This window comes from Rhea pennata, chromosome 4 (genome assembly GCF_028389875.1).
Source record: "Rhea pennata isolate bPtePen1 chromosome 4, bPtePen1.pri, whole genome shotgun sequence".
NCBI classification, from domain to species: domain Eukaryota; kingdom Metazoa; phylum Chordata; class Aves; order Rheiformes; family Rheidae; genus Rhea; species Rhea pennata.
In genome coordinates, this window is record NC_084666.1 from 19,323,999 (window position 1) to 19,338,642 (window position 14,644).

Here is a 14,644-nt window from a genome sequence, read left to right on the forward strand (position 1 = left end):
TCTTGGTAATATGCATTTTTAAAACCTACAATGGGTTTTTGAATCAACATAAGTGACAGTTTTTTTAAAAAAAATCCTGATCATTGAAGCTTTTATTTGGCTATAATGACTGCAATGTCACTTCAAAATGTAATAGCTGAAATGAAGTATATATGCTCTTGCCAATGTTGACATGTTCTGAATATGGCATTATGCTTCTAATCTGAGACACATTAGTAGCAAGTGTTCCTGTTATTAATTTATATTTGGCCTTTGACGATGCCAGATTTAACACTCCAAGTCCTAAAACCGTCCTCATCTGACATGCTGCTATTTACTGTTTGCCTATACATCTGTAACAGGTGCACCTGCATTGCTATAATGCATTTTACTGTCTTCCCACCATTATTTGATATCATAGTTATTCCATAACTACAGCCTTAATTTTATAGTAACATTTAGGAAGATAAAGCAGTCACTAAACACAAAAGACTAATTATTGTGCATTATTTCACTCTAACAGACTTTTTTTTTCCTTTTAGTTCAGGCGCAAACAATAAATTAGCTTAACTGCACTGATGATAATGAATCATTATAATTAAGTATAATTCTCCATTAACCTTTTGGACGTTTTTGTACCTTTGAAGGTAAATTAAAAAAAAAGAGACTGGACTTGTGCCATATTAATTATATTAATGAAAAAATAATCTTTGTTTTATTTTTAACAAGTTTTTCAAACAGCCAAGGGGATGAACCCAGGAAAGAATGACAGACTTGACAGAATGTATGTCATGTGGATTCTCTCTATCCATCTTCGCAACCTTACTGTACATCACCTTCATTAAATTGTGAAACACCAGGGACGCTGATCAGCTACAGTGATGCAGGCCTTTATTAAGCAACACACCATCCTGTCATTATGTGAGAGAGAATATAATACATTTTAAGTTGACAGCAAACATTAATGATTCAAAAAATGAAAGCTGCCTACAGTACCTGCCGCCTGTAATATTTTAGATCAGTAAAGGTGATCCCTAGAGCCAAAGCAGGCAGACACTACTACGTTGCTACAGGAAGTGCAATGCAGGAGTCAGTTGGTAAAATCCTACCAACAGTTAATCCATCCACTACACAATTAATATTAAGATCAAACCTTTTTTCCCTCCGCACTATGAAAAAGTCATTGACATAAATTATCTATTCTGTTACTAGCTTGAAATTACTGCAGGAACTGTAATGATTAAAATAAATCTTCAATATTTCCATATAAGCTGGTTTCTCAATCAGCTCCTAGCAGCATCAGGAATAATACATGATGGAAAAATGAAGCTACAGCAGCTGAGACCCATGCTACAAGCCAGACAACAACCCACAGGATACTCCAGCTACTCAGAAACAATTAGGACTTCGGAGCCAGAAAGTCATCCACTTGACTCATAATAGCTACAGGACGTATGAATTATCCATATCTATTCCACTTTACCAAGAAATCAAAACAAGATAAGAGCAATTACAATATGCAAACAGAAATCAGTGGATACAATGGCAAGCTGCAAATATTTAAAACATGACAAAAAGACTTAAGAATTCACAGGCATGCTTCACCAGCTAGGAAAATATACCCAAGAACGCTAACATTTTTGCTTTTGGTGGGTATCTCACGGCATGAACATCTTAAAAAGCATCACATGTACCGCTTCTCCCCCCACCCCCGTCACCTAAGGGGAGCATTTTAAGCACTTATTCCAAACTCGCGGGCAGAGGGTTAGTTCCTGGGAGCAGGTCTGGATTGCGGATTCCTCTCGACGGGGTCCAAGCAAAGTTTGCCTCGCTTCACAAGTTGCCAGAACTTTCAGGTAACACTCCATTTTGCCGAACGCAAACACGCAGAAATCCTCAGACCTCACTTCATACTCCAGAGATTACCGGGAAACTGCTTGCTTTTCCCCTTTATGAATTGTAGCCAGCAGAAGCTGTGGATTTGATGTATTGCCGTCTATTTTTACACAAGCAGCGGCGGCGGCAGCAGCAGTTCACACAGTCCTGCATAAACTCTATTCTCACAGTTCATCCTGTTGTCTCTGTTGTACAGTAGGATTTAACCATTTGTTGGACTACTTGGATTCCCTGAGAGCCCTGTCTACGGGACATTAACTGCTGGATAATTTTTCCAATACATCAAGCAGCAAGCAAACATCTATTTCCAGAAATCTCTTTTAAAAGCATCTAAAACAAAACAAGAGGGCATTCATTCTTGTGTGTGTTTGAATTCTACAGCTGATAAACGAGGAAAAAGCCTTCAACAGAGCACAGTGAAACAAGCAATTAAAATACGAAGTTATTAGTTAATTTTAACTTCTTGGGGGGGGGGTAAGAAATGTTAATCTTATTCTAAATAAACATGGCATTTTTCCAACCAGGCCACTAAACGCCACTGGAAAGACTTCAGACACTGATTCATATCAATATCTTAGAGCATAAATATTGCATATGACAGGAAAGCGAGCCAAAGGCACATGAAAATAGTTTCCAACTGCAGGAGATACTGATGACAGGAGCTAAGCTTTGATTTGCTCAAGGCATCACAGAGGAGCCTTAAAATAGCAAACTTACTGGAGTTAAGATAAGATTCAGACTTGTTTGCAAAGTATTCCACCTAGCACATTTCAGCATTTTTCTCACAAGAAAAAAAAAATAAACGGAAAGAAAGAAAGCAAAGGGGGAAAAAAAATAAAAGAGCCACCCGAACAAAAAGCCGCCGGCGACCCGCAGCACGCCTGCGCGCACGCCGCTGCCCGGCTCACCTCTATGTCACTCCAGACAGAGTCCTGGTTGCACATGTCCCACGCCATGCAGCTCGCGAACGGCAGCGGCGAAGCTTGCAAACTACAGCCGGGAGCCGGGCAGGGAGCGCGCGCGCACGCAGGCAACGAGCCCCTCACTGCGCGCGAACCGAAGGCACCTGCCTTACTACCGCTCGCGGTCACGTGGCAGCGCTGCTCCCGGGGAGGCTGGGCTGCCACTCACCCGGCCTCCGCGTGCCGCCGCTCCGGCCCGTGACGTCACGCGGCGGCGGCCCCGCGCCTCGGCACGCGAGTCTTCGCGCGAGCCGCCGCGGCCCGGGCGGCTTCAGCACCGCGCCGCGATTAAAAACACGCTGCCGCGCCGCGCCGCGCCGCGCCAAGCCGTGCCCGCGGCCACAGAGCCGCTACAAGCCCTCGCAGTCTTTCCGGGGATCGCCTTCTTCCCCCCTTCCCCCCCCCCCCCAAACAAGCAGCAGACAAAGCTGTATTTATTATAATGGAAAAAAAAGTGAAGTAACTCCAAGCCGCGCTGGCGCGCACGGGCTCTGAATAGACCCATTCTAACAGCCCTTCCAGGCGGACCCGGAGTCAGCGGCTGCTCCCCGGCCCCGCTTCACTCGCAAAGGCTGTCGCGGAGTTCTGCAAAAGTTACAGCACGTCGCAGTAATTTTTTCGCGACGGGATTTTACACCTCGCAAAGTGTTTTTACCTATGTTAGGCGAACAATTTCTGAGTGCTAACTGCAACTAGTTTTTCCACAAGCAAATGCATCAAGGGGGAAAAAAAAGTGCATTTCCCAGTAACGGAGAAAGTATCGATAAAAAAAAAAAAATCATATAGGTACCTCACCTGGTACAAAGAAGCAGCCTGATCCTGTTTCCAGCTAAATTGCAGTATTTCTCAGCTGCTGTTTAATCATTTCTGTGTCTCAGTGTACTCACCCTAGAAACCGGTGTTATTACATACAACTGCTACAGTCCTGCCCATAACTGCTCAGATTCCTTTCTGCATTTTCCTGTAAGTACTACCGCCTCAGGGCGCATTTTTGTCCAAGCACGGTGCACCGGCCCCTCTGACCCGCACCGCACGTTTTCACGCTGAAAACAAACAAACAAAAAAAGCCCCAAACCCCAAACCAGAAAAAGCTCTCGTCACGTGGAAGCAGGGGCACGCTATCACCAGAAGCGTGTCTTCTTTGAAGCCTTTTACAGCTCTCGTGCGCAGACAACAGGGGCTGCTGCAGGTGCAACTGGTTTATGATGACGCTACGCGCTGAATACACAACGCTTGCCCCAGGTAGCAAGCAGAGCGGCAGCCCCTCTCCCGCGGCAGAGGCGGGCAAAAGACACAAACCAAACAAGACTTCTTTAACTGTCCCCACCTGCCTCTGTCTTTTCTTAAGTTGTAATTGTTATTTTTTTTAATTAGCTGAGTTCAAAAGTCTGGCAGCATGTAGGCACCGGATCAGTCGCGCTGACGGGCTACCCGGCGCACTCGCCAAACGGCAATTGGTCGTTCTCCCCGTCATGAAATATTCATTTCCGTTGTTATTTGCAAACTTGAATATTCCAAAGGCTAAACGGGTACAATTATGCGATTTTGCTGAGAGAAAAAATAAATAGAAAGAAGCATAGTTCTTGAAATAGCCCTTCTGGCCCCAGATATTAAAAACTTCAGAAACCATAGTAAGTCTCAGATATACTCTTAGCTTACTTGTGTTCCTTTGTAATTTATTATTGCCAGTTCTGATAAAATGTACAGTTTTCCCTGCTTGTACTTAAGTTGCAAATCACATCACACTGTCATATTTTCACCAAGCACAGATGACAAAAATGGCATTGTTTTTACTTTACTTGATTAAAAAAAAACACACAGTAAAATACCAAATGACTACAGAGAGCCTTTCCTACAAATGATTAAATTAACAGTATTCCTTTGCTCGCGAAGTGAAAAAAAAAAACAATTTCCTTCCCAATTATATGCTGATTTAATGATAAAACTGCAGTAAATTATTAAGATGAGGGGCAAAGGTCACCACCTCTGGCCTCCGCACAGTCAGCTGTGAAATAAAGCTGGGCACCTGCCTGCCTCCAGTGGAGTGGCTTCTTATTAATTATTATCTGTGGATCCATGGTTGGTGGAGTATTCTCCTTCAATGACTACTCATAATTGTGTTCATTGACTGTGCCGAATCCATCATCATCTTCTTTCCTTCCCCCCCGAAGTTTCATTCACACCTTTTATAGAAATGTATTTACACTGGAACATTTGGTATCGCTGTTTTGGATACTTTGACCTGCTCGCGTTGTTTCTATTTTCTACATTTCCACTTCACCACTTTTCCTTCAAATTAGCAAGTTAACTGATAAGTATAAAGTGTAACCTTAGTAGTGCTTTCATACAAGCCTTAGAGGTTGGAGAACTTTCTTAATACATTGCAGACAGTGCAAGTTATATCTAATAATAACTGAGATCTCTCTAGCGCTCTTCTACAGGCCTGTCCACATTATGGCTTGAAGCTGGCTGGCCCTTCCAGCCCTACTTGGAAGGGATGGCGAGCAAGGCTCAAGCAAGGATTCCCCATTAAGAAAGGATTTTTTTAATGGCACAGTCTAACTCAGATCCTTTTCAAATGTTTTAAACCTTTTTTTTTTTTTTTTTTTTTTTGAGTGAGAGTAGTGCATGTAATAGGAGGGAAGAGAGGAAGGTAGTTGCAGTGGTGTTATATATAGCTTGGAAACCTCAGCGCACATCAGTGAAGTGTCTAAGAATACAGCCAATAGCCACACTACTGCCTTCCAAAGAAACCGTGTCTTCCAAAAATTTCCTGGTAGCTTCAGCAAGACTCTTCCCTAGTGTTTTGACAACATGAAAAAATTGCACTAACATCTTTTCTAGAGCAATATCTGAGTGAGCACACGTTATTTTGTTCCATCATAAATGCATATGAAGAAAATCTTCTCTCAATTGGTAAAGTCTGCAGGTTCGTTTGACCCAATCCTGTTCTGCCGACATGTCTTTGAACAGACCACATCCCTGATCATTACACTTTCTCTGTTTTTAGGTTATTCTGCATCTACTCTCAGGTATTCCCAAATTTTGTCTTTTCTTCTTCAAAGACCATAATTCAGGAAAGTTCTGGCAAGCCTTCCAACAGCATTTGAGCACAAATTCCCAAATCCTGATATACCTTTCAACAAGATTAGAAGGTATGGCTGTCTGCAGAAACAACAGCAATGAGCGGAACACAAAGACCAAAGTTTTCAATTCCTCTGTCCTTGATTTTTCTTCTGAATTCAGTATTCATTCTATCTCTTTCTTGTATTCTCTGACTCACATTTTCATGGTCAGTTTTTTATTCCTTGTTACTCAAATTTCCCAAAGAAGCTATTGATTTTGGAGCCCCCTGATTCTGAAACCCCAAAGAAAATGTCTTTCCTGGCTTCTGAACTACAGTACTTGCTAATGTTCAGCGAAGTTAGCTACTTTTCCAGTGGAGTAAGGATGATTAAAATTGAATAAAAGGGTAGCATTGAAGTCTCAGCAAGCTGAAGTTTTCACAGCAGTTTTCACACCAGTTAAACCCCTTCCACTTGACTCTCCAAGAGTGAATGGCCTTATAGCAGAAGTTAAGTCGATGGTATACATGAAAGGCAAAACTGCACTCCAAAGTTATGTTAGAATAGTGTTCTATATAAAGTGTAAATATTAATTTTTTATTAGAAATCATCCTTCTGTTCATCTTTGTTCTTATTTTTCCACAGTTCTTTTGTATTTGTTTTCCACTCCATTCTCTCTGTTCTGCTTCTATCCTATTTTTGTTTGTTTTTCTACCTTCTCAGCTTCTTTTCCTTATTTACCCAGTTCATCCTAACCAGAATATGCACTCAAGAGCATAAGCCAGTGAGCCAAACTCCTTGAACTGCTGAGGTATTTTAAGAGGGTTAACTAAGTTCATGCTTCATTGGTAAAATGATTTTACAACGGAAAAAAACAGCGTGCCCTCTCCAATTCTGCTAGGGCAGTTATGAACTGAGATTTTTTTTTGTTGCTGTTTTTACAGAGACTAACCATGATGGTCCTCTGCCCCAGCTCTCTGAAAGACTCAGGCAGATCTGGGCCAAATTTAATCGTGGCTCAGCTCTGAGCCACAGTTTGCTGTCTGAGCAGCTGTGTACTAGACAATCCAAAAGAGCTTTCTCCCAGCACTGAGTCTTTCCTACGTTACAGATACAGAGTTTTTCCACATCTGCCTCCACACACTGTGAGCTCAAAGAAACAACTTCAAATGCCACTGGAAATTGTTTGCTTGATCACATGTGAATGGACCTGGCTGAATATTAAGTGAAGATTAGCTGATTATAAGTATTAACCAGAGTTGCACACATTCTACTCTTTATAACTCTGGTTGTTGTAAGACCTCCCAGAAGTGCCTAAGTAAAGTAGGAATATAGGTGCCCCCTGAAAATAATCTTCCTAAATGTTTTCATACCTCTGAACATCTCCCTCTTCACAAGCATATTTCAGTTACTCATTACTAAAACAAGAAAAGCAAAGCTGCCTCAGCTGACTACATAAAAATCCATTTATCACTTGTTTCCCCCAACATTTGGAGCGTATGTTCTCTAGGACCCACATTTTCAATGATTTGCAGGAAAATCCAGCTTGTCAAGCCTGTTAAAAGCAGCATGAACAATGTCTTTACCTCTGGTGTTACTGTTTCACAGAGAGACTAATCCGTAAAGGAGAATCCACATTTAAATTTATTGCCCCTATATGTTTGAGAAACTGAGCCGTGTAAACACACCGGTTTCCTAGGAAAGCTCTGGTGGCTGCTGGAGCGCAGACACCTGGGCAAGCAAGGGAGACAGATTCCTGTTTTGCACATTGGCAGAGCCTTCTGTTCATGCACGACCACATCAAAATCACAGTCTGTCGCAGATTTTGATAGTCCCTCCTTCACTCACCTCACTGCTGATATTTCCTTGGAACAACAGAAATCATAAAGTTCTTTTTTTTCTCCCTCCCTCCCTTTTCCTTCAGTGCTTTCAAGTCCCCATGAAGGGTGCAAATCCTGCTCGTGGCAGAGGCTGAGCAGAGCAGACCCAGGGAACAGGCTCCTGCGAGCTCTCCGCCTGCGCTGGCTTTCAGCGGCTAGAGGGGGATGCCCCGCGCTTCGAGGCCGCACCTTTCCATCGCCGTGCCCCAGCCCGCCAGTCGCACACGCGCACGTCCGCCTGTGGACAGGCAACTGACTTGTCCAGCCCTCGCTACCAAAGACATAAGGTGTGAAAGCTTTGGGGACGCAACTTCCGTACGTAGCCCTGCAGGTCCTCGGAAAAGCCTACCTGGGTTCTTCTCGATACCCCAACTGCCGTCCACCTCGCACCGTTTCCCTGGGGCACTTGTAGTATTTCCCTGAGTTCTTGTCTCCCCGCTTGTTTATCATTAACACCAACCCAGTTCGTACTGACTTTTTCTGAGAGGGATCTGATGAGGCTAATCCCAGGAGCAACGAACATGGATTTGGTATCTTACAGTGCATAAAAGATTCCTTGATGCAACCCTTAAGCAATTTGCTGGGAGCCAAGCCTGTTCCAAAGATACTATCTAAAGTACTCTTAAGAAACTTACATTAGTTTATGAACTCTTTTTTTGGACAGGGACTGTGACTCCTTCAATGTTTGTCCAATGGTATAAAGCCTATATCCAGGAGAGCTCCTCTGTAACAACCCCTAAATTTATCTCAGTTTTAACAGACGAGAAGTAGCTCGTTCTCACCAGCCTTTCCATGGAAAGTCACTCGCTGCGACTGCTATCTGACCGTCAGTTAAAATCAGTTTTGGGGCTTGGTTTGTCACATGGGCCATTTAGCCATTGAAGTGAGATCTCCCAGCTCGATGGGAAGCTGTGGCGTCCCAGTTGCCATAGGGTAGGACAGCACATTTGCCTGCTAGCTCCACTTCAGGCAGTACTGTAGCTAAGGGGAGGAAAAATTCACATACTTTCCTAAATGCTCTATCTGTTCTCAAAAATGGCTGGGAAAGCGATTGCAGTGGAGCACACACAAGTCTGCAGCACAGTATTGGAAATAACATGAACCTTTAAATACTCTAAAATCAAATCTTGTTTTACACAAAGCTGCTATGGTAAGGTCGATGTGAATGAAGCACCTTTGAGTGAAGGAACAGAGGGAAAGGCAGTGGACAGCTTTAGTGCCTCCTAGCAATTTTTTTTAATAAACTCGAGATGACAGACAGCCTTACCAACACATCTCTCATCTTCAAATAAGACTTTCTACAGACACAGCTCTGTGGAACTGAGTCAGCCTTTTTTTATTGGGCCTCGCTCTTGGCATTTTTTTGGTATTAAAACAAAGTATAATGTGGAAATAATTCTGAATTGTAGTCATCAGATCTGATTCTAGCAACACAGGCCACAGATATGGTCTGCTACAATTTTAGGCACGCAAAATCAAATGAAGATATCACACAAAAGAACTGGAGATTTTTTAAAAACCTGTTTATGCACCGAAGAACCCTTCATATGGTTATGCGTGGCTGCTGAAGAACACAAGCTCGTATGGAGAAGGTGGTTGAAGCTCCGTCCGTTCAGCAGCCAGTACACTGCATGGCCTCGCAGAGTCCTGAGGTGCAGAAAATGTTTCCTGTGTCAGACACGATATCCCACCTTCCCAAGTCAGCCAAGGATAAGCCAGGAGTCACCTCACTGCAATGGCCAGTGCAATCTCACACAGACCAGGCTCCTGAACGACCAGCTTCACATGACCTCTTAACTAGTAGTTCCTGCCAGCCAAAATCAAGCCCATGGGTTATTTTTAGCCAGAACGCTTCATGAATTGCAGTTAACTTGCAATATGCAAACTAGTAACTAGTGCTAGAGGAATCCCTATAGGTTTCATGGTTCCACTCTGTGCTCAAAAGTCCAATTATTCATTTTTCTTGGAGCTGCAATATTAATCTAAAATTGCACAAATGGCAAGATGTCACCCTCCCTCCATCCCCAGTTCAGATAACAGAAATAAAGGAAGATGAACATTTAGCTTGGGGTCACTAGCTGTCCCAAATTCAGCTGTAACCTTTGGAGGCTGACCTTCCCCAAGTGATCCTTTTGACCAGAAATTTGGCAGTACTTCCACCTTTGACCCAGGGCCAAACAAACCAGTATAGAGGCAGAATGGGAGAAATGTTAGCTACAGAAAGGTTTGATCTAAGTTCCTTGGGTTTCTGTTTGCTTTTTCTACCCCAAAAATTTTTGCCTGATCTCTGTACAAAAGAAAAAAAAAACTCAGCAAAAGAGGGGAATCAAAATGGCTGGAATGAGTGACCGCTCCAAGTCCTTCTAAAGCAAATGGGAATTTTTAAATGGATTTAGGTGGGCTTTGGACCAGGCCTTGTCACTGAAGATGAGACCAAGACAGTTCAGTGCAGAAGCTCCTCCATATCTTTCCTCCTTTCTTATTTTGATACTGCTCAGGCTTTTCACCAGCTTTCCCCTGAAAATGGAACATAAAGCATGGAGATTGCATCAGCTATTGCCATTTTGGATATCTTTGTTTCCGAGGAATTTATATTTGCCAAACATCCTTTGCCCTGGGGCACTGGTGTAACTCTTTTATAAATGGGTACCAGCAAAGATGCATATCTAGTCTTCTCCCCAAAAGAGCTATGACTGTATTTTCATTACTTCATGTCATTGGACAAATAAGACAAGTTTGCTACTTTCATGCTTGTCCCTAATAGATCTCTACCATCGTAAAATTCCCCGACAATCTGACACAATTAAACATTATTTGTAGTCTCTGCTCTGTTGAACTCCACAGGCAGAACGGCAAGCCAGGACCATGTATTTAACGAAGAAGCATTAAAAGGACTGTGTAGCACTCCCACTAACATACAGCTTCACTAGAGGGTACCTTTTCACTTTTGCGTGTTACAGGCTCACCCTTCATCTCTGAGGAATGCAGAACCAAGAAAAATAAGAAACTGTCTGAATGCAAGATTATTTTAATTTAATGTTGCAAGTTACTTAGGAAAAAAATCCCCAGTAAACCCAGACCAAAGAGCACTTCACCACAATATTATTACCAATTTATTAAACCAAGATTGCATACAATGGAGAAATGGCTGTGACACATCCCCAGGGGTTTTCTGGAGGTAGACCTCCAGCTGTTTCATTCTCATATGCAGTCCTGTTTACAAAGACATGGAAAAATGTTTGTGCTTCAGCTCAGTGCAATACAATATTACATTGTTTGCAGATTTTCTTTAAGGCAGAATAGGAGTGTGCACAGCAAACCAGAGGCAGGTACTTTGGCTAGACAGAGCTACCACCTTTAAGGCAGAGTGGGGGAAACACATGGCAGCTGTTAATTTGTATCCCGGACAATGTTATAAATCGAAGCATAGCTGACAATTCCTGCCCAGGAAACATGTTCAATTTCATCTCCCGTAAAAGAAGAGCCCGTGCTAAATAGCAACACATTTTGATTTTCATTTAGCCACTTTAATGATAGGTGATGTTAGCAGAAAAGATCATTTATCTTCAGATTTATTTTATAGGAGAGAAAAGGCCTTGCCAATTTTTTAAAATTCATTTACACAAGTGAATAAATCTTCCCAAACAATAAGTGCGAAAGTCATATTTCCTTAACTTTGCTAAAATCTGAAAATGCTGATCTTAGAGTGAAATAGACGGTACTGGCATTTTAATCAAGAATATAAAGGCTCCTCTTCTAAATAAGAGGCATAGCTTTACCTCAAAAAAAAAACTATCTGATTTAGAGAACAGTCTTTATATGCATTTTGTCAAAAATCTCCGACAATTCAAGAGAGACGCGTGCAATTTTTATATCACCTTCATTTTTAGATCAGTCCCAATGTGAAGGCTACCTAAAAATAGACTGAACCTAACCTTTCAAATATCTATACTGCTGCATACCAGAAACGCAAGCTTTCAGTGCCTCTCATGGCTTTCAGAGCCTTGTGCTCTGCTTGTCTTCTCCTCCAGCACATTATCCCATGCTGCACATTGCGCGGCGGCACAAGAGCAGTTGCTAGTTGCAGTGTGCCGTGCAATATGTGATACGTGCTCACTCAGGACATGCAGCGAGATCACAAAAAGCAGCCTTCCCTTTTTGCAGTGCTGCCTGAGTTTACCACAAAACACTGGCAAAATTGCACCAAATAACTGAGGACGTGAAAATGAAGCTGTGCCGGTTGACCCAGGAGTTTTGCTTAGAAAAGCAAGCTGTCTGTTTTGCAACATACCACTCTGTTAAAATATGAAGGGGAACAGTAAGATCCTTTGTCTTATCGTTTGCTACGGGGCTTGCCGACATGTTAAAGATGAGCCTTTTTAAACAGTATACTGAACTCGCACTGACTGGTGTGGAATTACAACAGGGTCAAATACGCGGTAACAATTTCTTCGCATTGCATTTTCTAAATTGTGATTCTGCCTGGCCTTAACAGTATAGGCTAAATTCAACCCAAGCACAATCCTAGCCGCTTCAGGTCAGCAGTACTTGAAAGATCAATAGCGTTTAAGTTGAAGAAATTATAACAAGGGTGATTTGGGCCCAAGCCTCACAGATGCTTACTTTCGTTGTAAATATTCTTCACTTCATCTTATGCTTCAGTGAGTATGTTTTCATATTTGCTATGCTCAACACTCTTGTTCATCAGGTTCCGAAGCCACACGATGAGCTGGTACAGGAGAAATCTGTACTAAACCAGGCTGTGGGACTGCCCTGGCGGCCTTCAGTGGCTGTGCCTTTTGTTTACATGAAATAAAAGATCACCCTCATACCAGTTGTTAGCTAGCTACTCCTTGGAAAAACTAGCAGGAACAAGCTCAAGAACTTGCTTTTCTTTGTTTACTGCCATACTCTACTACACCAGAGTCAAAAGTTGAGCAAGACATTTTACTCTGTCAAAAAATGAACAAACTACCTTACACTGATCAAACAATGAAACAAAGAAGCATCAGAGGCAATGAGTTCTCTCAAAGAATTTTGGATGGAAAACGTCTTACCTGCTGACAGCGAAGCAAGAATAGCAAACAAAGGCATAGGAATAAAAACTATTCAATAAAATATCGATTTCATTATCACCACCTATTCAACTTAATTTTCTTGGCATCCATATCCCTAATGCAGGTTTGTGATAGATCGTACAATCACTTTTTAATTAAGCCCTACTGTGCTTTGTATTAAGAACAAGGCAGTAGACATTATGGCACAATATATCTACCAAAATATTTAATGCTTATCCTTTTCATTTTGGTATTTAAAAGTTGTTCTCTTAGGAGGTGGTATCAGTATTTAACAACATTCTTGACAGCAAGTATAAGAAACAAAAAGCTTCATACTTAATCTAGCCATGTCAAAACTGAAACCTCTTAAAAATAATTGCTTTCTGAATATATGGTATTTCCATTACATTATTTTATTATTACCCAGCTTTCAACATCTTAAGATGCAAAACTTGTCCTCTCTCTTACTTAGCGATGAGATACGAAGTAGCATGAGGTTAGAAAACTGATACTTGACCAATACAGTTGAATGGTATGTGAAACAAATGTTACCATGTTCCAAGAGATATTTAACCAGAAGCTGTGAAAGACTGGAAGCTTCCCAGGGTGGTGGTATTTTCTTTTTTTCTCCCCCCCCCCAATTCTTTTGGTACATGGCAGCTCTGCTGCTTATGATGGGGCAGATCCTGTAAAGTAATAACAACTTTCCATACAGTAGAGTACTGGCACTTTTCAGAGGGCAACATTCACTTTAATTACTAAAATGTACCCGCCTTCTTCTTCCAAGGAAGAAAAGACTGTTGTTGCATATATAATGTGGTTTTAGTTTTTAATGCCAGAAATGAATCAGTAAACATAGTTACATTATGGTATACTATTTCTTATTCTGTACCCATAGTAACCAAATTAATCTCAAGGCGCTGCTGGCATTAATTCAATCTGAAGCTCATACTTTGGATTTCACATAGGTGCCTTCATCCTATTCTTCTTCTCAACTAATAAAATGTTAATATATGGCAATATATTTATTTCTGGTTCAGTTCAAGTTGAGGAGTGCAGTACTTTACAGAAACCTAATTAATATCAATCATATATTACAACACTGAGGGGCTTAGTACACAAGAAAATCCTGTGCTAGCACATGAGGATGGAGCAGATGATCCAAAAGTTCCTTTCTAGCTGTAACTTCTTCTGCTTCTAGGCTAGGGATGGCCATTTTTTCCTTACCCTTCAATCTCTATAATCAGAATCTGTAATATATGGCCAAGAACTACACGAAATACATCACCTACCCTACAGAACCGGGAGGAGAGATATCTTGGAGCATGAGATAATGATGGCTCCGCAGTACAGAAGTGAGACAGGCTTGCATGATGATGACACAGTGACATCGCAGTGCTGCCTGCCACAACTCCCACTATTTCTTTCCACTGGAACTTATCAGCCTCCAGTCAAAAAATTGCAGCTTTTAGTGAAAGAGCATTTCCACAGGCCAGAAATTATGCTTGATCTGCTCAGGAGACTTAGGCAGCTCAACAACCATGGCTTGGCCATCCTATTCTACAACATGACAAATAAAAACCATAGTTCTTTTTTCAGGGTTTAATGAGGGCAACTGAAGACCTCAGGCACATTACTACCCCAAAGTCTCAAAATCTGCTGCACTCCCCTTGGTTAAGGAGGTTTCAAAGCAAGGTTCAAGGAGAGTTCACATTTCTCAAAGCCTTCTGAGAGTACTAATGCCCCGAGCAGTTTGGTGCTTTGAAAATCCCCACTTACAAGAAACCATTCCACCAAATCTCAGG

The 14,644-nt window shown here is 41.9% G+C and overlaps 1 protein-coding gene across 3 annotated transcripts in view; it reads right to left on the reverse strand.

The window, feature by feature from the left end:
• The window catches only part of PPARGC1A (PPARG coactivator 1 alpha), a 384,961-nt gene that overhangs the window by 67,937 nt on the left and 302,380 nt on the right, over positions 1 to 14,644 (reverse strand). Inside the window, exon 1 of one of the 3 annotated variants that reach the window (XM_062575398.1) lies at positions 2,784 to 2,956. The exons of the other annotated variants lie outside the window; for them this stretch is intronic. Within the exon in view, the coding sequence (XP_062431382.1) occupies positions 2,784 to 2,831 (48 nt within the window). The 5' untranslated portion in view covers positions 2,832 to 2,956. Of the gene's footprint in view, positions 1 to 2,783; positions 2,957 to 14,644 lie in introns of those variants that run through there. 3 annotated transcript variants of the gene reach the window in all.